This window comes from Mastacembelus armatus, chromosome 22, assembly GCF_900324485.2.
Source record: "Mastacembelus armatus chromosome 22, fMasArm1.2, whole genome shotgun sequence".
In the NCBI taxonomy this organism is placed as follows: Eukaryota; Metazoa; Chordata; class Actinopteri; order Synbranchiformes; family Mastacembelidae; genus Mastacembelus; species Mastacembelus armatus.
The window spans coordinates 3,636,634-3,660,994 of record NC_046654.1 but is presented as its reverse complement, the minus strand read 5'-3'; the positions used below and the strand labels follow the sequence as shown (position 1 = coordinate 3,660,994).

At 41.0% G+C, this 24,361-nt stretch overlaps 1 protein-coding gene across 4 annotated transcripts in view; it reads left to right on the top strand.

Moving 5' to 3' along the window:
- The first annotated feature begins 7,902 nt into the window (after positions 1-7,902).
- Positions 7,903-24,361, top strand: part of slc8a3 (solute carrier family 8 member 3) — a 95,099-nt gene continuing 78,640 nt past the window's right edge. For 3 of the 4 annotated variants that reach the window (XM_026298973.1, XM_026298963.1, XM_026298953.1), the window contains exons 1-2: positions 7,903-8,724; positions 15,052-16,919. In XM_026298973.1, coding sequence (XP_026154758.1) covers positions 15,139-16,919 — 1,781 coding nt within the window. In that variant the 5' untranslated portion in view covers positions 7,903-8,724; positions 15,052-15,138. Of the gene's footprint in view, positions 8,725-15,051; positions 16,920-24,361 lie in introns of those variants that run through there. The other variant, XM_026298981.2, reaches the window with a different exon arrangement.

The following is a 24,361-nucleotide window of genomic DNA, read 5'->3' as shown; positions in this document are numbered from 1 at the left end:
CTTGTGAAATAGGATGTAATGAATATTCTTCCGGTGTTGAGGTCTGTATGAAAATGTCCTGGGATATATTTTCTGTAATCACATTTTTTATGTTCATGATTCGTGAGTCACCTTAAAACCCAGTGTTTCTCTGGCTCAGATATTTATGGGGCCGAACAATTGCTTATATGCACAGGTTTTACAAAAATGAATCTTATTTAGAGTGTCAGGGAGCGCTGCCATGAAATAACAGTCGCCTCTAACCCACCAAACAGATCTAAACGGCGAAGCAGAGCAATCCAGTAATTTATCACAGGGTTAGCAGATCACATCAGAGTGTTGTTGTCAGGATGTGTGTCGAAAAAAAATGTCTGGTGTTTCTGAAGTGGCCTCTCTAAATTTAGAGTAACCACGTGTTTGTGCATCTGTAATCTTAGAAGTGAATCATACACTTGCTCTGGATGCTTCATAGGCTGCCCCTGGGATGTTTGAAAATCAAAATTCAGTGAGGGTGCTGTTGAAAAGAAAAAATATTGATAGTTAATAGGTCAATCTGTGCTGCACCTTTGAGTATGTGGGTTATACTTTAAGGTTAGCTAGTGGTGGAAGATGTATTGAGAAGTAGCAGCACTGTTACTACATTATAAATGCACTCTGATACAGGTTAAGGTTATTTGTTCAAAATCTTATGTATAGGTGTAGTACTGAAAAAAAATTAATTTTACAATTAAAAGGAAGTGAAAATACTCAATCTTTCATTTTAGTGGAAGTATTAATACCACATTCTAAAGATACTCCATGCAAGTAAAAGTCATGCATTAACCAGGAAATCTGGGAAATGTACATACAGTTTTAAAAATGAAAGTACTCCATGCAGAAAAATGGTTTGTTACTGCAGGATTTTACTATTGGGTCCTGATTTCCTTTATGACTGCAACTGACAGGCTAATTAGTTTAATTACTGATTAATCTGCTGATTATTTTCCAGGTAAATAAATTTTGTTTGGTATTTAAAATTATAGGAAAATTCACAATGCTTGTTTTTTTAAACCACCTCTGAATAATTTTTAAAATAGTTACAATTATTAAAGTCCTACTGTTGAGGCCTTTCCGACATTTTTTCTTTTTTCGCGTCTTAGCGTCTTTATCGGAAGTGATGGCTGCGGCGGGAGACCTTGGTGTACAGTCTGTAATGTGGTCTATGGAGGTCTGCAAACTGGAGTCTGGACCTGAGTGGGAACAACCTGCCTTTGTTGTGCAGCTGAGACCTCAGGATGTTTCAGGAAGTTTCAGGATGGTAAGTCCTGTCTGTGCTTCCCAACAAAGCGTCTGACCAAAGAGAGCTAGCTTAGCTTTAGCATAAGTTACACCTGTTTTAAAGGTGCATCGGAAGTGTAGGTAGTGTTTACGGGAAGTGCTCCAAGACGTGTTTTTCACATTGAGACATATTTCAGTCACTTAATTACTTCAGAGTTTAAGTTGCACCTGTGAGAAATGTGAGAGACTCCGACTAAATTGTTCTGCTGGGCACAGTTGAGATTAGGCTAATGCTAACTAGCCAATTTCATTTGACATTGGATGTTACATCGCCTCACTAATTGTTCAAAGCTGTTCTGCCTCATAGCTTCTCCATAAAAATCCCCTTCAGATATTGAGAATCAGAGCACTGAAGCAGAACATACATTACAGCAGAACTGTTACTGTGGCATGGCTGTAGTTGTCAAAGAACACAATGGGTCATTCTGGATGGGCTTAGTGTTATAAGTGAACTATCAGGGTGCATGGGGACTTTAAATCTGACAAACGTCCACCCCTTTACATACTATTGAATTATTTATTTAAAAATACACGAAAATGTCTTTAAATATACATTGGACAAGGCTAAAAAAGAGCAAATCAAATGTAATATTTACTAAGTCATTCTACGAGTGACAGAACTAATGAAGTCTGAGAAACAAGAGTGGTTGAAGTTTTGGGCCAAATGACAACTGGGACACTTAAACACCAAATAATTATAATGCCTTGCATCTTCCAGAGCCCCATCCAGCGCTGGGGACCCAGCTCTATGTATTGACTTTCCATCAATCAACTCAAACTGGCTGCCGGATCATCACAGCTCTGATGTGGAAACACACTGCAGAAGAACTAGTCAGCACTCAATCCTTTTGGCTCTTGTTGAATGAAAAATCTGCCCCCCCTCCAAATTCACACACACTCCAGATGATGATTAATTACCACTGGTATTGTCTCACAAGAAGACATTTTTCAGAAAGATTAGAGGCATGATCACTCAGTTCCATGAGAGAAATATCATATCTCATTCCGTCACTCATCTGAGGATTTCCTGCTGAAGCCTGTTTGCAAGTTGATGACCAAACTCTTTCTTTTAACATCTCAATAACCCAGGAAAGGCAGTATTACTTTCTATAAGATGTCCTTTGTTTCTGGTCAGTTCCTCTTAAGCTTGAGACAAAGTTCTTTGTTTGCAGTTTAACCTTATACAGTAGCAGGAAAGCGAATCTGAACCCTTTGGAATTACCTTGTTTCCTTCTCCTTGGGAACAGCAAACTCAAAATGGTTAAGTGTTTTTTGTAAAGTCAGAGTAACTCTAACCCACATCTCTAATCTTGTTTCATTGATTGGACTCCTGACTCCATTTAGCTTCTGTTGATATCATTAGCCTGGGGGGGGGGGGGGGGGGGTTTCACAAGCTTTTTCTAACCTACAAGTGAACAATATGAGGATTCGTGTGTTATTAGATAAAATGGGTTCTCATTGTTCATTAATGTAACTTACATGATGATCTGACCATATTTTAAGACAGATTTATTTTAAAAATGCAGGAAAGAGTAACTTAACTTGATGTTGATAACAGTATACTTATTCAGTTTTTAAATGTGCAATATCGATATATCAGCTGGTGGACATTTTTGATAAAGATACCTTAAATTAGCTTTTTCTCTTTCGTTTAAGAATTGTGGCCAATATATGGCAGCACATGTGACAGAGTATTTCTAATTTTTCCTAAACGTATCTTTGGTATTTTTCTCCTGCAGTTCCTTATCAACTTGACAAACACATCAATACTGTTCTATCTGCAAGTGTCCTAATTTATCTGTCTGCTTTTTAGCACTACCACTGTCTAATGCTAGTGTAAACCTTCCATTTTGTCTCGCAGGGTGACAGTGCATTCATGTCCCTGTAATAGTGTTGTCACCCCTCGACTCCTGCTATAATGCTGTGCACTGTTTTGTAGGATTAGTTCTCTTTACTGCACAGACAGTGTGATGTGACGGCTACATAGACTTCTAATGGCTGGAGGCCAGACATTTAAACCATGAGAGAAGAGCTTGTTTGAAATATGTGAGTGATCACAAAGACTATTTTCCATTTGTGTATATGTACATGTATCTGTGCTCATTTAGGAAGTGGATGCAAACGTGTATGGGCTGTAACTGCTGAAACTGTTATTTGATTAACTGATTAGTTTGCATGTTCCCCCTGTGTGTGTGTGTGGGTTTTCAATGTGACTTTTGCATTTTATGACATTGTATAGATTAAATTAATAGTGGGAAATAATTGAGTTGTATATCAATAATCATTAATGATTAAATGTATAGGTGCGCTGCTAGCCTGCATATTGTGCATTTTTACCAGTCTCTTGTCCCTGAGAGTAAAACAGAGTCACTGAAGCTGTGGTCAGTTACAGAATCAAACAACAAAAAATAGACTTGTATGACATGGAGGGAGGAGGAAGAGTGAGCAGGGAAATTCTCTCTCTCTCTCTCTCTCTCTCTCTCTCTCACTCTCTCTCTCTCATTTCATTTCATTTCATTTCTATAAATAGACAGACGCTTGGCAGCTGAGGGGTAGTCCACGCAGAACAAATGCACCCCCTGGCTGTTTCACTTCATTCCCTACATAATGAGCCAGACGAACACGCACAGATCGGCGCCATCACTTCCACTCTCCCCAGGACCGAGGCAGGGGCCACACGTTGCCATGGAGATGTAGCTATTGGGCAGAGGGGGCCCGGGCGGCGTCGGCCTGCGTGTGAGCGGAGACCCTCAGATGAGCTGACCTCTCCGCCTTGATCTCTGTCTCATCCTGTCTCCTCCTTATCTTTTACTTTTGATTCTCTTCCCTTCATCCCTTCCATCTGTCTGCCTGGCACACAGGAGACGAGTATATGAGTGTGGAGTCCAGTGTCCTACACTCGTCTTCTGTGCACTGTCTCTGATGTAATAGAGTCAGTGTGGGTATCCCTCTCTCACCCATCTTCCTCTGCAAATATATTCCGGACCAGTGAACCACTGAATGCTCAGCTCCAATAGCTGCAGCTGCAGAAGTGGCACTCTCCATAGACGAGCTATAGTATATGAGGGCAAATACTGGTCTCCATGGATATTATTTGAGCTGAGTACATACAGTGTGAAAGCTTAGCACACAGCTCCCCTCTATCTGCATTGCACTTTATGTATTTATGGATTGTCAGGGTTTTATTTGAGGAGAGAGAGGATATTAGAGCAGGAGAGCCAAGGTTGTGTTATAGGAAGAATATGATTATGTGTACCTACCTGTAAAGGTGATGCACCCAGATCTGAAAGATGGGTTGAATGTGAGTCTTTAGTGCAAAGGTTTCCTGGTGTTTTTGGCTTTTGTCTCCTTAAATTTAAACAATACCTGTTCATGTTTATAGCTTGTGTCCTTAGTGTGGACAGTGTGTGTGAGAGACTTTTTCACTGGGGTAGAAGGTAAAAGGTAAACATTTACATTTTACCCCCTGTCTGGGTTTTTTTTTTTTTTGGTTTTATTTCATCCTGGTTTCGAGAGTTCAGTCTTCTCCCTCCCGTTCCTGGTCCCACCCAAAGTTAAAATAATTTTTTTTTCTTCTGTGATTACAGAAGCACTTAAAAATTTTCTTTCCAGAAGCAGTGTCCCAGTTGAAACTGGCTTATACCAATGAAATCTGTTGACAGCACGTAATTGTGGATTATCCAGTGCAGTGGTTCTCGACATTGGGTCTCCAAGGGTTCCCAAGATGAGTCTAAGCTAGCTTTGTACTAGCTTTTAAAACAGCAGGCTTTGTGCTTTACACCTGTGTATGGAGTTTGTGTGTTTTCCCTGTTTATGTGGGTTTTCTCTGGATACTGCAGCTTCCTCCCACAGTCCAAAGACATGCAGTTTGGGGTTAGGTTAATTGGTGACTCTAAACTTCCTGTAGGTGTAAATGTGAATGTCTGTCTCTGTGTAAGTGCTATGATAGATTGGCGATCTGTCAAGGGTGTACCCTGTGCCACTGTCAGCTGGGAACAGCGCCAGACCCCTCCCACCCTACCAGAGCCTGTACAGGATAATCAGTAGAGATGATGGATGGATGATTTACATCGAGAGCTATGTAAATCAAACATGCTGACAAAGGTCAGAAGTCGACAGCTTTTGGGGTCACAAGCACAAGACTTTGGGACTCGTTGACCGAGAACTGGGGACATTTTCTGGAGGGAGATTTTTCACTAAGGTTTTTCAGTTTTCATTTTTCTGAGGTGTAAACCCAACATAAGAATTTCAATTCACCTGGATCCTACTGGAGTAAAGCCAGGAAGCTATATCTTCAAACCTGAGCCAATAAAACTACTTGCATTGCATTTGTATAATTCGGATATACTGACCTTTGATTCAAGACATGTTCTCATTTAAGCCGACTGTTGTATTGCTCTGTCCTGTGCATGTTTTATACGGAGTCCTTGATGCTTTGCTCTGTATCTGACCCCACCATCACACGCACTTTCACCGGTGACAGGAAGTGGTCCTGCAGCTTTGAGATCTTCAGATCCTGATGTGAGGTGACTCTTTACCTTTCTCATTTCACATCTACACTATTCACCACTGACTCTAGTAAGTGGACATTGCTCGGGGTGAAGTTGGTGTTACTCCCTCCTGTTTTTCTCAACCCTCCCTTCCTCTTCTTTCTTTTACCAGTGCGGCCTGTGTCGGTGCTGTTTGTTTTTGTTTTGTTTTTTGTTCTTTCTTCCCACTGTGGTTGATGCAGCTCTAGCCTACGAATGATCAGCATGTGCAGAGTGCCGAGCGCAGCATGGAGAGAGAAAATACAAATCGCAAAGTGCAAGTGCAGCACTATCATCTTGTGCTCCACTGTCTTTCCCTGCTCCAGATTCTCTGCTGCTTCTGCTGCATGCCAGATGTCTTAATGAAACTGATCCAGGGGCTGCAGCTGCTGTCCAGTGTTCTGTGGCAAAAACAGGAAGGGGAGGAAAGGTGAAGTTGCTTTACTTTCAGAGAATCGATGCAACCAGTCAGTTTCAGGGCTACAACCGTCAAGCCTCCTGCCCTTGTAAGTGCTGCTACTCTCAGTGGGAAGCACAAGCAGGCCTGGTGTGTTGATTACAAGAATAATCCATTAATCATCACTGAGCACATATGGAGCACTTTGATGAGGGAGGCAATAGCAGGCATTGAATTCCAATCATACGATGGATTCCTGCTGCAGGTACACTGAAAGAGCCTGCACTTCAGCCTGTTCAGTGGATTTTCTGCCTCCACCTTTTTTTCCTGCAGGAAGGAAAACTTCATTCAAACATCCAACAAACATTATGGATACTAATTAGAGCAATACATGGAGAGGAGCAGAGCACGGCAGATGGGACTGGTGGTGGTGGTGGTGGTTTTGGGGGATGTATCCCTGACCAGATTGGCCCATCGTATCCTCCCTGTCCATTTGGGAAGTGATTGTTTTAGAGTGTAATATTTGAATTTAACAAGCATGGAAATCTGAACAGGCTAATATGAGTCTGTATCAGTGCTGGACTATGTAATTAAAATTGGATCCAATTGATTTTTCCTGCTCTGCATATAGGCCCTGTCCCAAAAGGAGGAGACTGCATGCTGCAATAAGAGGACTGCTTCAAGTCTCTCTGTGTTGTTTCTGGGTGGATTAATAATAATTCATTATTGATGAATTGCTAATGAAGTTAAAAGACTTAAATGTCTGTATTAATTTTACATACATTTTGTCTCGCCCTGGAACATTTAGGGTTTTTTCATAATGCTTGAGGCCTGTATGATGCTGTAATTAGAGGTGTTGACAGTGTCAACATCCTCCTGCCTTGTTCCCATCTGTCTCGTCAGCAGTGGTTATGGGTGATTGTGCCGCATCAAAGACCATGTGTCCAGTGAAGCTCATTATGTGTGGAATCTAATGGGGATGGAAGATCACTGGGTTGTGCAAAAACACTTGAAGATAGAGCAGGAAGAGAGATTTGAGACTGTGAAGATGTGCCTGAACTCTGGTCCTCTGAGCTGGAGTTGTTTAAAGGAATGGTTTGACATTTTGAAAAGACAGAAAGATGAATGCCACCCTCATTTCTGTAGGCCAAATATGTAAACTCTGACAAGAAATGACCTAAAACATAAATTGCATTAGTTTTTGGTCACAGAAAAAACCTACATGGATGCAGACCTCTGTCCAGGAGAGGGGTGTTGGTGTTGTAGAAATGGTCTTGATAAACAGAACTTCCCACATCATGCCACTTTAAAATGTTTATCTCAGTAGACCTTACTTTTAGCTTTGCTGTAGCTCTGCATTTAAAAAGCTTCATGCATTGATGTGTGTGGTGTTTGTGGCATGTGGCCAAACTAAATGTCAGTGACTGACTGAGATCATCTTCCTGCTGCTGCTTATTTTCTTACACGAGCAGCAGATCTACGGTGCAGACGTAGAGTTTGCTGCCTTAATTATACTGTTTTACTCCTCACACTCCCCTCCTATTGTGAGCAGTTGTCATGGTGGGCTGAGTGCCTGGATGATATTCATGGTTTGTGGTGCAGGTTTCTTCTCTCAGCTGATGGTGACGTAGTTGCGCGCCTAACCGAGTCTGTGTGACTTTTAGAAATGGGGCGCAGGGCTGTAGGGCGCAACCATTTTCACACCTCTGCCGCGTGAGCAAAGGCCTAATTGTAACAACAATTATCCGAGGATGACAATTCATTGATGAAGCTCATCTCCAGCAGTCACTGAAAAGCTCCTGAAGCGGAGTCGCAGCAGAGACAAATCCTGGTCATTCCGATGGTGCGCAAAGTCCCAGCAGCCAGCCGTGGTAACTCAAACAGCTGAGCGCGTTTCCAATGTGAGACGGGTTTGACATCAATTGCGGTGGCACCGTGTCTGTGAGAGGAGGCAGCCGGCAATCAGGAGCTTTACGGCGTTTCCTACCTACCAGAGCGACATCATAGATTTCCTGCGCTATCGCAGCGGAGAGGAGGAGGAGGAGGAGAGCGCTGATTCACGGCTTGCAGGAGGAGGGAGAGCCGTGCGGACTGGCTCAGAAGATCCATCTCCACCAAGGGTGCAACCTTAAAATATCAAGCCCCCCCCCCTCCTCCTCCTCCGTCGTCATTGACAGCTTTGCGACCCGGTCAATCCGTCAGACAGGGAGGATCTGGGGAGGAGGGCGCCAAGGCAGGAGAGGACGAAAGGCGATCACCTCTGGACGGTCTGATCCAATCGCCAATACCGAGCAGGCTGGGGACCTGCCTCCCCGTGCATGAGGACGACACAGAGGCTTCACCGGGGGGTTTTGTTTCGAGGAGCACGTTTGACTCCAGAATCCAAGCAGCGAGATAATTTTGAGACAGGCGGCAGGTTGATCTGAAAAGAAACAATAATAAAGGGGGCAGACAGGAGCTGTTTCGCAGTCTCTACACAAACTCCCCGGAATACAAATCCAGGTAGGTTATAATGAATAACGCATGATGACAACTGGCTGATATCAAATCATCTGTGTGTTTATGAATAATGCATCCAGGCTCAGCCCACTATCAGAGATGGGTTTTCCAATTAAACATGTGGCAGGTTTAGTATAAGTGATGTGAGCTGGGTCCGTCACTCCGGAGCGCCTCATTCTGCTGAGGCTGTAACCTGTCCATCTACTCCCATTGCTCCTCATTATTGTGCAGATATGATCCATTGCAACGGGCTGAAATGGATTCGTGATACTGTCTAATGGGTGTGCCATTAAAATAATTGGCGTCTGTCAACGCGAGTAACGGACACCGGTTGTTACAGGCTGCCGAGCCCGTCCTGCTGCTGATCGGCTCAACACCTGGATTTCCTGACTTCATTAATGAATCTTCAGCTTTTTAGATTTGCTCTTATTGTGGCAGGCAATGCAAGAGTGTTTCCGAGGTCAGTGATGGAGGAAATAATAAAAATGGAACCTATACACTCAGGCCTATACAGTAAGTTACAGTCTGGGCCTATAGCCGCTTCAGCAGGGATTCCCCCCTCAGGTAGCACTGACATCTATAGTGAGCGAAAAGGCCTTATAGTGATTAATCAGCAACAGCTGAGGCTCTCCCTGTCTGCTGAGCCCATGTATAGGTGCATCTCAAATCGCCTCCTTAAACAAGACCCTCTTCCCAAAATAGGGACTGAGGTCTGTGAGCAGAGCAGTCGCTGTCTCTTCTGTCTCAGCCTTAGGAAGCACTGAATTGTGATCATAGTGATCACTACAAGATGCATTTAAATCAAACTATGTCTCTCTTACTTAAAAAAAAAAAAAAAACTGCAAACATAGATGTGAAAGTCCTCTGGAGCTGGACTGGTTTGGGCTGCAGTGAGGCTGTCAAGTATTTATCAAATAAAACCTGGATGATTTAGTTTAGGATCAGAAACTAAATATTTACATTTTTTTGAAGCTGGAACTGGATCATTTGTCATTTTTACCTAAAAACTGACAAATGCTTAAGTGATTAAGAGAATATTTGCAGATTTTCTCTTAATTTGACTAATCGATTAACCAGCTCATCCTTCCAGCTCTAAAACAAAAGCAGTTAAAAGGTGAGTGAAAGTGAATTTAGTGTCAACTCGGTTCAACTGGACTTATCAAAACTGGGCTTCACCTTTGACATGACTCTTGAGTTACTCTGCAGGTTTTGAAAGTCATTTTGTCACTTGAGTTGATTTTAATTTATCTGGTAGTTGTTGAGCAGTCTTGATTAAACTCCAGTGACAGTCCAGCCCTAAATTCACATAGTGAAATGCAAAGCTTAAAACAGTAATTAGTATGCAAATTGTTTTGTGTAGCTTCTAATTTAGGGTCATGATGATACACGTAGAGAAATGGAATCATTCACTCTCCATCTCTTAACAGCACCAAATGCAATTTGTGATGAGATAGAAAATCAATATTTCAAATACAGAATCCTTGTGAGGTCACACCCCTAGACAGTCTCAATGTTTTAATGTAATCATTATAATGAGCTTTACATTATGTGGTGTGTGTCTGTGTGTGTGTGTTTCCTAATCAGCTCCCATTAGCTATATTGCTGGAATTTCTGGAACATTACAGTTTTGTTAAAGGGTGAAGTAGGATTTCTCAGTCTACAACGACCTTTGAGAGTCTGAGAAAATAACCCTCATGATGTCATCAGGGTTATCGTGGATCGGGTTTATAACGAAATGTTTGTGTTATGAAATGTGTGTAGTGTATTTGGCCTTTGCCAGTCCACTGAAAGACTCTGGAGTTGCATTATGGTATCTAAAACTGTATTTATGACTGTACCAGGTTACATGTCACTGCGGTGTATCTGACATGAGCCTTTAGAAAAACCTAGCTCCATGTCGAGGCTATGCTGACATTGGAGATATGGAGTTTGGGATTAACAGGAAGTGTGATTGGCGTTTTCCCTGCTGTTTGTTTGTTTGTTGAGCATTTAGCGACAACATTAGGAAGACTTTCACTAATCTTTATCTTTTCAGCAATAAACAAAGTCATTACACTGGAAACTTTCAAAGTAATTGAAGAAATGTGAATGCAGTTGCCTTTATGTATGTATGCACATACAGAGCACATGTTAATAATTGGTGGATCATACAGTGCTTTAAGTTTTACAGCTCTATGGATGATGGCGCCTCCAAGAAATAACGTTTGCATTGCACTAATTTGTTTTCCCAGTTATGTTGTGTTGAGAAACATAATTGCTGTCTGAATTAGGTTCACAGCAATGTTTTTGTTTCCGAGCAAACAAAGTGGTGCATTTTTGTGCCACAGGCAAGTCATATGGTGATGTGGTGGATAGCTGGTGCATGAGGCCTGCTGTGGTTAGGGTTTAAGCGACAGAAGTGCTTTGAGGAAAGTGAAGAAACGTTGTGCTTCAAGTTGCTGTTGACAAAGATCAGTCTTTAACCTGAACATAACCGAAACCAAGTATATAAATATAAATCTTAGGGGACATTCCAGGAGGTAGTTTCCCCCCTCTGTCCATTATTACTGTATGGCCTTATGTCTTTAAAACTTTCTGTTATGATAGCTTGCGCTTGTATTCATGGGTATTTGGCTTGTTTGACATTTTGCTTTACCTCTGTTTATCTAGTGTTGGCTAATTAGGCACATTGTACTTTTTTTTTTTTTTTTTCCATCAGTCTTCCCCCCGTACTCAGATAACACACTTTCATGCATGGAGACACAAGTCTTCCTCTGTCTGCATTAAATTTGTAGGAAATCATTTTGAGGTTGTAACAGGATAGTGAACTTCAGCTATTTTAAAGTTTTATATTAACAATTAGTCACATGAATTGATCTCATGGTTACTTGTATGCGGAAGGTGAGGTTTGCTGTCATGATCCCACAGAGAAATATTACCGGATTCTGCAGTTTTCCCTCGGCTCTACGTGGCTTCGTACCCCTTTGCCATCATTGTTATGCTTTTCTGCACCTCTCACAGCTCTCTGAGCATTTCTCACAATGTTTCTGGCTATTTCAGGCAGCTGTGTTGAGTAAAAAAAAAAAAAACATCCAAAAGGTGACTGTATTCTACCCACCCAGCACCAAAACAGCAGACACACACAGTTAGATTGTTAGTAGGTAAATAGCTGGTGATTTTAACTTAACCATTTAGAAGCTAAAGAGCTGGATATTTTCCCTGGGGGTGGAGGAGACCAAAACAGCTAAAGAGAGAGCTATTTAATACACGTCAGGTAGACCCAAACATGACTCTGAATTAAAGCTAATGTTTCTCTCTCTGTGAGATCTGTATGTGTATGTATATATATATATATATATATATATATATATATATATATATATATATATATATATATATATATATACAACTGCCTATATATATATATATATATATATATATATATATGGTAGGTACAAGTATATATATATATATATATATATATATATATATATATATATATAGGCAGTTGTTTCCCAACAAATTGCTGTCTCCCCTTAATCCTGTTGCTTTTTGACTAGTCTAGAAATATAAAGGTCAGCCCAACAGAGGGTGTTGACATAAATTTAACAAGTCTAAAATGTAAGAGTTGATTTTGATTCAGGCTACTCTTGCTGTAGTGCATCACCTTATAATTAAACGATCGCTCATTTAATAATTTCTGTCCCCAGGTCATAACATACTAAGAGGCTCTCTCTTAGCCTTTAAATCCTGGACACTTGGTCTATTTCTTCCTCATTGCAGTTTCTGGTCATCCATCTAAGCTAGCCACCATGCAATAAAAAAAGACAGTGAAAAGCTAGCCAGTCAGCACTGCTGCTCTGATTCAAAAACATAGAGAAACACTTCCCTCAGCCTTAGAGTGCCATCAATATCTTATTTATCACTGCTGTCAGTTTTCCATTTTTTCTGTTTTCAAATGAAAGTTATTTACAGTATGTGTTAATAGAAGTCAAAGACTGGAACTCAATCTGCACATTTTTTTTTTCATTTCTGAAAGTTTGTTGTTGTAGGCACAGACCAAAGTCTACATGAAGACAAAATCCTTAGATTCCAGATGAAACTTTCCTCTCATTAAGTTACAACTTTGTCACTTATTTGTTATTTGTTGATTTTATTTGTGCTCAGCGCTGCTGGTTCTCACAGGGATTGCATAGCTGGCTCCTGTCCATATTAATGACTTTGCTGATTCAGTTAAATTTAAGTTTCCTGTGTCTCAAGCTTCAGCTCCTGTTTGCTGTCATTCCCTTTTCTATCCTCCAGAGCAGTGTGCTGCAATTAAGATCTTCTTATGCGAGGAATTTTATTTCATGCTGCGATAGCCTCCAGTTTTTTAGGTCTTATCACATCTAAACCAGCGCATCTGGAAAGACGTTTCTCTCTGAATGTGACGGTCTCCCAAAAGATGTCATAACAATACCACCAGTGTTATTACTTGTACCTACCATTAAATTAGAAATGGTAGGTACTGCTGTGAAATTTATTTCAGAATAGTTTGACTGCTTTTGCTAATGCCTGATTTTGCAAAAAAGACATGGTGATGATTTAAAAAAAACAAAACAAAAAAACAAACATTTTTGCAGACATTAGTTGTAAATAGAGACTCCTCAGCTTCCAGAGGCAGTAATTGACTTTTCAATCGGGGTGTCCACTTCAAAAATGCCTGATTCGGTTTTGGTTATCCATACCTCAGATGAAGATAATTCACCTATTCAATCTGGCCAGCCGTCTGTCTGCATGACAGATATTATAGCCAAAAATTCTGGCTTTGGGAAGTTCAAGTAGCTAAAGGTATTTTGAAAGTCTTCAGCTCTTTTGTATTGCATGAGAGTTAAATCAGATAAGAAATATTCATTACACAACATGACATATGGCATTTAAATTAATGCTTTTATCCATAATGTCGTGGATGTAATGCACACACTTTTGTGCAGGCGACCTCAGAGGTAACCAGTTCTCTAAGAATCCCAACACAAGAATGCACCTTCAGGCACAAAATGTAAAAACAAATTCAAACTACATTTAGCTCAACAAAAACAAAGGAAGTAAATGTGAAAGTAATAAAAATTAAAAAAAAAAAAGGTCTCTTCAGTGTATTTTTTTGAAGAGATCATTTAAATTCAGACTAAATGGCCTGTGGGTCTCATGGGCCCAAAGGTGTGGTGCAGGCTGCCGAGTGGCCCCACCCAGCCTTCTGTAACACAGGTATAACTGAGAAGAGAGCTTCTGTTATAAATCCCCTGTGTTACGTCGTCTAAGTTTAGAGTGGTTAATCGTTCTTCATGCTCCCGTTGCCTCTGGCCTCAGCTGTTAGCATCAAAAGAATTGTCAAGTCCTATCTCATAAGAACGGAAGAGGTGCATAAGATGCTTACCCTGAGCTTTTATGAATTTGGACAATGTCTGCATTGTTATTGTAAAACTGCTCTCTCTTGTGGAAGTGGTAAGTGTGCATTTAGGGCTCAGCACATAATGAATTTGGACAGGGCATCTGTACCCTTTGTTTCAGTTTGCCTCTTGACGGTCTCCTGCCTCTACTCTGCTGTTTTTTTGCCAATGCGACATTTTGGACAGTGCTTAGTTTGGCAACACAGCACGCCTGCTGAGAGAGCTGTTTGGTTCAGAGCTGTGTATTACCCCTGAGACCTCAGACAATCATGCTCAAATCCACATTATTGGGTGCACGTATCCACATATAAACTTTATGATTGGAAATGAGCCCATGGGCTAAGATTTTATTAAACTAATGTTATCTACATTGTTCACACAGAGGTTTACAGTTCGGAAAAGCTCATGCATTTCTGAGCATGGGGAAGCTGTTTCCAACCTGTCTTAGATAACATAAAGGGTTCATGACTATGCCGTTTGTAAAGTAAGAGCCAGAAACTCACTCGTCTTAAAGAAGCATATTGGGGTAATTTAAATTCTTGCACTCATATAAAATTGAGGAATTCCTTTTTTGCTTCAGACACAGAATCTTCCTGTGAAGTTCGCACATTGTCTTACATGCTTGTACTACTATTACTGCTACTACTACTTTCAAACAATTTACAACAATGTGGAAATACTCTTAAAGTTGGAAGACCATTCTACTATGTGATTAAAATGATTGTTAAATTTTTATGTGAATACTAATTCATTTAAGCGAGTGCAGTAAATATTTATCAAGCAATAGATGAATTTATGTCTCTGTTAAGAAACATGGTTTCTTAACATCCATCTGGATGTTGTTTCTATTACATGACTTTTTGTTTTGTTGTAACAAAGATGTAATATCCATCTTACCTTTGTTGTTTCTGTCTGTTGCTTTTAGGTGGTGGGTGGAGAAAAAGCATAGCCCAGTGCTGGATCCCAGAGAGACAGTCTGTGTGCTAAGGACCCTTGAGACGAAGGAGGGTGCATGGAGGGTTCAAGGCTTGTAAAGCCAGGGTCGTCAGCCTGCCTCTGGTTGGGGCTAATCTCTGTGGCTGTAGCCTTCTTTTGCACAGAGGCCCGGACAACTCCGAGCCCTCAGCTCAGCCCCAGCAATGGAACCTGTGAGGGGAACTCAAAATGTCATGCAGGGATCATCCTGCCTATTTGGTATCCAGAGGATCCCTCCATGGGAGACAAGATTGCACGGGTCATTGTGTATTTTGTGGCCCTCATCTACATGTTTCTTGGAGTGTCCATCATTGCAGACCGCTTCATGGCAGCCATTGAGGTCATCACCTCCCAGGAGAGGGAAGTTGTCATCAAAAGGCCCAATGGAGAAACAACCACCACCACTATCCGGGTGTGGAATGAAACCGTCTCAAACCTCACCCTTATGGCCTTGGGCTCATCTGCCCCTGAGATTCTACTTTCTGTAATTGAGGTCTGTGGACATGAGTTCAAATCTGGTGAGCTTGGGCCCTCTACAATCGTTGGCAGTGCAGCCTTCAATATGTTTGTCATTATTGGCCTCTGTGTGTCTGTCATTCCCGAAGGAGAGGTACGCAAGGTGAAACACCTCCGAGTGTTCTTTGTCACTGCAGGCTGGAGCATCTTTGCTTACATCTGGCTCTACATGATCCTGGCTGTGTTTTCTCCCAATGTAGTCCAGATTTGGGAGGGTCTACTCACACTGGCCTTCTTCCCCATATGTGTACTCCTTGCCTGGGTGGCAGACAGACGACTGCTCTTCTACAAGTTCATACACAAGAAGTACCGCACCGACAAACACAGGGGTGTAATCATCGAGACCGAGACTGAACGCTCCAAGGCGATTGAGATGGATGGCAAAATGGTCAACTCACACTTCATGGATGGAGGTGCTGCCAGCAATCTGATCGGTTTGATTGAGAGCAAAGAGGTAGATGAGTCCCGGCGTGACATGATCCGCATCTTGAAAGATCTGAAGCAGAAACACCCAGAGAAAGAATTAGATCAGCTGGTTGAGATGGCCAACTACTACGCACTCTCGCACCAGCAAAAGAGCCGTGCCTTCTACCGCATTCAAGCTACACGCATGATGACTGGCGCCGGAAATATCCTGAAGAAACATGTTGCAGAGCAGGCAAAGAAGAGCGCCAGTGTGCAGGAGGTGCATGTGGAAGAGCCAGAAGAGTTTGTGTCTCGGATTGCTTTTGAACCCGCTGTCTACCAGTGCCTCGAGAACTGTGGTGCTGCCATTCTGACCATCACTAGGAAGGGTGGCGACATAAATAAAACCATCTATGTGGATTATAAGACAGAGGATGGGTCGGCTAATGCTGGGGCTGACTATGAGTTCACAGAAGGTACAGTAGTGTTCAAACCAGGGGAGATGATCAAAGAAATTAGCATCGGCATCATAGATGATGATATCTTTGAAGAAGATGAGCACTTTTTTGTGCGCCTCAGTAATCTGCGAGTGCTGGAGACGGAGGTTGAGGTGCTGTCCCCCAACAGTCTCCCGTACCCCAAGGCCATGCTGGGTTTCCCAACCGTGGCCACAGTGACCATTCTGGATGACGACCATTCGGGCATCTTCACCTTTGAGAGCAACTCGGCGCATGTCAGTGAGAGCATCAGTATTATGGAAGTGAAAGTGCTGAGGACTTCTGGAGCAAGGGGGACAGTCATTGTGCCTTATCGCACCATGGAGGGACTCGCCAAGGGAGGAGGGGAGGACTTTGAAGATGCGTATGGAGAGCTTGAGTTCAAAAATGATGAGACCTGGTAAGAGAGCCACATTTTTTTATTTTTTATTTTTTCCCCACATGGTTGTAGGGCAGTTTCATTAATGTGTCGGTGATTTATTATTGGATGTTACCTGATTTTTAATCACCCAAGGTTATTGAAAGTGAAGTGCATTTTCAGGTCATAAATAAGTACATTTCTTTGTGTGCTTGTTTTTGCATCCCATTGATTTGTGTGTTTTATTTTTGAGTTGCAGTTTGAGTTTGATAGACCTGTCAAGAAAGGATAGCTGCATAATATATGATATGATATGATATAATCACAAGCTTCAAAGCTATTAGGCAGTCTGCCAGATACGTCTCATTCAGCATTTGCTTTTGATACAGAGATGTTGTCTTGTTTGCCTCTTGACATCATTTAATTTAGAACATGCTTTTGTAACCTATTCATGTGCTGTTTGCACTCATCACTCTGAATTCGAAACTCTTTTTTTCATTCTCTGGTTAGACAGTATTTTCTCTCATCTGAGCGTGCACTCTATATCCCCTTGTTTTCCTGTCAAGAGATTTTACTCTCATCAGAGCACTTGGTAGCAATCCTGTGTGTGTTGTATGCAACAGGGATTCAACTTTGGGATTCGTCACACAACTGTGGAAACAGGAAGTCCTTAAGTAACCCTTCCTTGCTTCTCTAATCCCTGCTGCTTTTGTGTTGTTGAACTTTGGATTTTTGATCTTTTTCTTTTTTTTATTGTTTCTGTCATCTGTTTCGACTGAAACAAAACAGTAGGGAAGAACAGAAATAGGATATTAAGAGAGAAACAATTACAACAAAGGCCAAAGCCCAGGCTTAGGTTCATGTACTAATCCATACAAGGCAGTGTTTTAGGTTTGTAGGTAGACTGGACTGGATGACTTCTGGAGGCAGCAATGCTAAAAAGCTTATATTTGAGTGAAAATGTTCTGAGTAATAGTGATGTCTTTAAATTGCATTTGTTATGACATTCCTTGTCAGCTGCACCATCTGTGTGCAATACTGGACTGCAAAAACACCAGGCTATGAGTGGGCATATTTGGTAGTGTTACAATACTAGCAACATACTGTACAGTAGTACAAATAGTATCGGGCTGTGTATTGTATGATACTACATACGACCTTTTGTCCCATGCATGGGAGGCAGTGCTCTGCGATACTGGCCTGTGTACAGAATTGTGCCTCTTGAGAAATATTGATTTATTTATTTCACAGCTTTCATCCGCTTGCATCTCACACATTAGTCTGCAGGCAGTGAATCAAAGTGATGTGCGTCCGTGACATCCCTTTCACCACCAATCAGGATGTTTTTAGCATGCTGTGTCTGACTGGCAGGGTCTGTGCTCCTGGGTGTGGGTTCCTGAGGGCTGAGGCAGCCCAGGAGACCAGTGGCAGAGGAATGAATGTCGGAGTGATCAGCATGCTCTTGGGGCCTGCAGAGCTCTTGGGGTTTTTCTTGATTTATGTGAGAGATGCTTTTTGGGCTGGGCCTGAAGGCTGCTTGGGGAGTAGAGGGGAGAGATGTGGAGAATGACTGTTATTATGAGACTGCTGTGATGTTGTTGGCATTGTGAGGGAATGCTGGTCTATCGATCTGTTCTTTGTGTAGCGCATTGTGCTGCAAGTTAGATGTTCTTACATTGCAGCATCGCTCTGATGTGAGAGTCTTGAGAGACTTGATGTGCTGTGAATTGATAAATACAAGTTCTGGGAGAACAGTCAGACTATATGGTCAAATAATGAACACTTCAGAACATTTCAATGCAGCTGTAAGCACTTGTGTTAAAGAGACAATGCTGTTACTGCTGTTTGGAGTGAAAGGTATCTGGTAATGCTAGCAATCTGAAGAAACTGCCAAAATAAATGTTCAGACAATTAATGCTTTAAAAGAATAGTTCAGTGTTATCTGATTTATGCGGAGAATTCAATCGGCAGATTCATACCTTTCTGGTGTCTGTACAGTAAATATGTAGCTAAAGTGAGTAGTCAGTTAGCTTAGCCTAGCTTAGCTTAGCTTAGCTTAGCTTAGCATAAAGAGTGGAAACAGTGGGGAAACAGCTGTCATGGTTCCAAAGTTAATAAAACCCTTGTTGTGATTTTTCAATAGCTGAAACAAAGACATATAATGTGTATGTTGATTAGTAGCTGTACTCTTACCCAACTATTTATTTAAACCATCATGAAGTTTTAGGCTAAAAGAGGTCCAAAGGTGTAATGTCTGGCCTTTGCACCTTTTCTTTATTTCTTTGCTTTCAGTTAGTGATATTACAGAGGAGAGTCTGTGGGCTTACAGGAAAACATAATATGACAACTACTACTAATCTGACACAGAAATAATCTTCATATATGTATTAATACTGATTATGTATAGTTCTATTGTCCAGACTGACACAATAGTAGGAAAATACGATTTGACTTCTAGTGCAAAAGACAAATATTTGCACAGTCACTTCTGATTAATGCTCTCACAAATCCTATTATTACTCAAAACATACATGTTACTTTGTTAAGCAGTTAAAACTGTGAAAATTGCCCTTATGCATGAGCACACTTGCCTATTAATTTGAAAGTCTGTAGAAATTGCAGACCGCTGCCACAGAACTCCCAACAAATCTCCAGAAATTTCCATAATTACACTGGGATAGTGATGCATTAGATTCTGTGTGCATCCATTAAAAAGACAAAGAAGAGCAGGGGAAGTGACATCTTCATCCAGAAGCATACTACAAGATTCATGAGAACATTTCCATACACAAAATAAAGGGGATGAATGTGTAGAATATTCACTAAAGGCATAATTACAATGATGTTTCTTCTGCTGCCTTGAAAGCTCTGCTTGTGGTGGTTTTCACACAACAAGAAAAAAAAAACACAGAATTGATTTGCCTCAGTCGCCTTCACATTCATATTCCACTGTTTATGTGTGGAAATTGACAATGGAAATGTTGTGTCCTTAATGCAACGGAGGGAATCTCTTCTTGGCACATTTTTTTTTCTTTTTGCTGCTAATTCAGTGTTAATAGTGATGAGTAAATGAGGGCAGAGTGTGCTCCCTGTATGAAGGGCAGGATTTTTTTTTTTCTGATGTCCTTTAGGACAATTAGACCACATAATGTTTCAGCTCTCATGCTCTTCCTTTCACTCTGCCCCTGTTTTATGTGGCATTGACTCTCAATCTCTTTTGACACACTTTGGGCTCATTGTTATCAGCCAGAGTGGAAATGTATTACAGTCCTAATCTGGAGCTCTGGACTACATCGTTCCAATTCTTAGCCAGACAATAGTTCTCAGCATGAAGGATGAAGTCGAATGTTTTTATGTGGCAGTGTTTCTGATCTGATCTTATGAATATGAACCTCACAGGCACCACAAGCTTCTGAAATGGGGGTCAAAGCCTCCTAAGGTAGTGTTTCCTGATAAGTCAGGTTAGGCTAACAGACAGCATACAAAAGCAGCACAGGGAGAAGGTTGAGGTATGAGAGTTGAGTCAGTGGTGCTTGTTTCCATTGTCCAATAATTGATCTGCAGTTTTTTAAAACAGAAAGGCAGCAAAGGTTTACAGTAGAGAAGCTGGGAACAGATAATGTTTGAGTGTTTTTGGACAAAATAAGAAATTTGAGGTCATCGCTTCTGGGAGACTCTGATGGGCAGTTTTTTAAGTTTCTTTGATAGAAATTAATTGAGAAAATGATGTGATTACTCAGCAGCAATAATAATTGTTACAATAGTTTTTAAACAATCCTTTTAATCCTCTTGTTAAACCCTTAGATTTTTTTGGAAAGCCTGAGGGGGCTGAGGCTTTTTGCTGACAATAAAAATAGATAAAGGTTACAGGCTTCTGTTTCCTTTGACCCAGTGAAGACAACACAGCTGTGAGGTGGAGAAGCTTCATCCCAGGAGAGTTGGATGTTTAACTAGGCGCTGATGGATTTATAAACAAATGAGTGGTGTGCAGAGCACAGGCCAGAATCAGCTAAAGTAATTGCCGCTGTGGTCACGCCTGTATGAGCATGCCTCTCTCCTTATAAACCTGCCTTATATTTTTATATAAACAGCATCACACAGGGGGCTGCTCATGCTCATGATAAGATGCATGGGTTTGCACTCATCCTCGTTATGTATCCCTCCTCCTCGAGCTCATACACAGCCCTCATTCAACCTTTTTCCCAAATATCTCAGGAATGTGTAGCTCTACCCTCTCTGGATGTCATGAGTGACACAACACATGTCCACGCTGGTCCTCTTCCTGCTGACCGCTCAGCTTTTCCCCCTGCCAGCGCTATTCCAGACATCTTGGAACAGACCCGTGAGGTTTACCTTACCAGTCTGCAGCCAACATTCTCACACATCCAGCTTCATCTCCAGCTCAGCTCCCCATATTCAGTGCCTAGTTTTTGTTTGCTGGCCCCATAGTTTCTGCTCTCTCAAGAACTGGAATGTGTCATTGTGTTTTTACACTGCCCTAGGGTGCTACCACAGTTTTCTTTTGTAATGTGGTGACTTTTGCGTTGTAGTACTTTTGTATTTGCTCCTGTACAGTTTATGTCCAGGTAAGCATGAACCAGGGCTTGTAAACAGATGTCACACAGACAAAATTGGTTTTAGATGTTTAGGTCATCTGCTGTTTCAAAAAATAGAAATAATTATATTGTGCATTGAAGATCTTTAATAGAGATCTGTAAATGCTGTTCAAACAGCAGTGCTGTGAGCTGGATGCTAACAGCATGCTAACAAGCTCACAGCGACAATGCTGACATGTATGTTTAGCGTGTATAACGTTTACCATGTTCATCTTAATGTAGCGTGTTAGCATGCTACCATTTGCTAATGACCACTAAACAAAAAACAGCTGAGAATGAAGAGAATCTTTAGTTTCTCTGTCATTGTTCTTAAACCAAAGAAATGGATCAGTTTAACTTGATGATGGTGCTATGGAAAAGTCATGAGAACACCAGCTGTGCTACAGTTCATCCTTTGGGTACAGTGGATATCTGTGCCAAGCTTTAGTGCCATTCCATTTAAGTAGATGTTGAGATGTTTCACTCCTTCAGTGAAAATGCTTACCTGCTGCTGCCCACACAAGAAGACACACTGTCTCACACATCCAGACTCACATTGTACTGAAAGATTCATGAAAACATTTCTTATCTTTGCAAACTTATTGTAGGTTTTGCACTTTGGCTTCTGCTTACAAATAGTTTACACGAACACACACACACACTAACTCACGCACATGTTGACTGGCAATAAATCTGCTGGCCCTGCGTTTGTTCCTCCCAGTTGGGGGAATGCAATTAAGTTAAAGCTTATTTATAACACAATTCAGTGCAGGGCGTGTCGCCAACACCGAGCCTCCCCCTGAGTGTTTGTGTGTAAATCTGACTAAGGGTCATATATTCAGGCTCCCCAAACTTCTGACAGTCTCTCCAACCTAACAGAGTTGGGATGGAGGTTAGTGCATCAGTTTGACCCAATTGACTGTCAGAGTGTTTACCTACAATGTTTAACAAAAGAACACATATCTTATAGAGTATTTGGTTTTATTTTGAAAATGATGACTGCTCTTGCATAGTGAAAACTTTAAATAAGTTTGTAAAGTAAGTTATTGGATCAGAGTAACTTTTCATTTTGATAATTTATAATAGCATCTTCAGAGACTAGCTCCTTTAGATAATTTCAGTTTTGCATTACCAAATACTGCATAGGTGTCTTAGGCATTACAAATAACATGTTTGAATAATCAAGAAACATACTTGTTTAATTTGCCTTAAAGTAACTCAACTCCTCATCCAATCATTTTCAGGTGTATGAAGAGTGAGAGTAGTAATTCAAATGAAAATCTTTGGTTAGGATTTAACATTCCTCTGGAGATACCAACAAGTCATCAGTATAATTTGTCCAGTACTTACAAAACTGACAATGCTCCCTTCAGTCTTACTAATATTAGCACACCAACACACTAAGCTAAGAAGGTGAACATTGTCAACATTTTACATCCTAAACATCGTCATGTTAAAATTGTCATTGTGAGCATGTTAGCATGCTGTTTTTAGCATTTAGCTTAATGTTGAAAATCCACTGGAAACAAATCATCGCCTGTGCCACTTGCTGCATGTGGGTTGGTCATCACTTGCAAGCTACTGAGTAGCTTATTCAGCTGTGCAAATAAGCAGCCTGCACTCTCTCCAACAATGTTTTCATGCTTAGCTTATGTTACAGTATTAAATTGAATGGAATTTGTTTTGATACCTTGTCTGCCAAAACCTCAAGACCTGATACCATCCTAAAATCTAAACTGCCCTCCATGATCTAGTTTTATTATAATTTGCTGTTAAGCTACCGATTCGCTCAGTTTTAGACACTGAAATATCAATGAAAATATCTCCAAATCCAAAGCTGTTGTACATAACAAACAAAATCCAAATCCTTGGAGAACAACGTCTAATTCAACATCCACACTGTCAAGCGACCCCGCTTACAGCCGATCTTGTGATCATCTGCAGCCCGAAACCTTAGTATACTGTAGTAACAGATATGTTTCTTTAATTAGTTTGAGCTAGGTTGTGAGTAGACAGTTTGAGTACTCCAATTCTGCCTTCAGTCATATCAGATGTACTGTAAATAGGAGCTGCCTGTTGGGGAACACTTTTCATGTCAGACTCCTCCTTGTGGTGATAAAGAGACTATGTGGGAACTTTTCATTGGCCGTGACAGCAGCAGACAACAGACGTCATGGGTTGTGAAAATGTGTCGACACTAATGGTAAACCAAGGCCAGGGGAAAATAATAAAGAAAACAGCACAAAAATAAGAAGCAACACAAAATATTCAGTTAAAGGGCATACCATCAATTCTTTACATCTAGGTCACCTCATTGTCATGTGGAGTCCCACTCCACCTGTGAAACCAGAACCCCCTCCCCACCACCCCAAAAAAGAAAAAATGACCCCACTGTGTCTTGGTGATATTAATAGATATTTCAGATATACTAAACATTAATTGGTTTTAACATTTCATGTGGAAGAATATTCTGCATATATTTGTTTTATAAGATTATAAATTGAATATGTTTTGTGTTTGGGCTTAGCCATCACCTGTAGCTCTGGGAAATTGTGGTGGACATTTTTCACTGTCTGAAACTTGAGATCCCACAGGATGAATCAATTAATGAGAGTCAGCTGACTATAAAGCAGCAGATCATCTCATTAAAAATATGGAAACTTATCAACTTTTGTTTTTTTTTCCTCAGAAAACCACATGAATTATATTGAAATTAATCAATGGGACTACATTGAAGCAATTTGATGCCCTCAAAAGCACTGTCTGTTTAGCTTTGCACAAGAGTGAATTTTGTTTGTGTGCAGGTTTGTATGCAGACTTGCACTGAATAGAGATGAAGCGACACGTTCAATACAGATCGCTGCTCTTATTTCATTGCTGCCCGCCAGG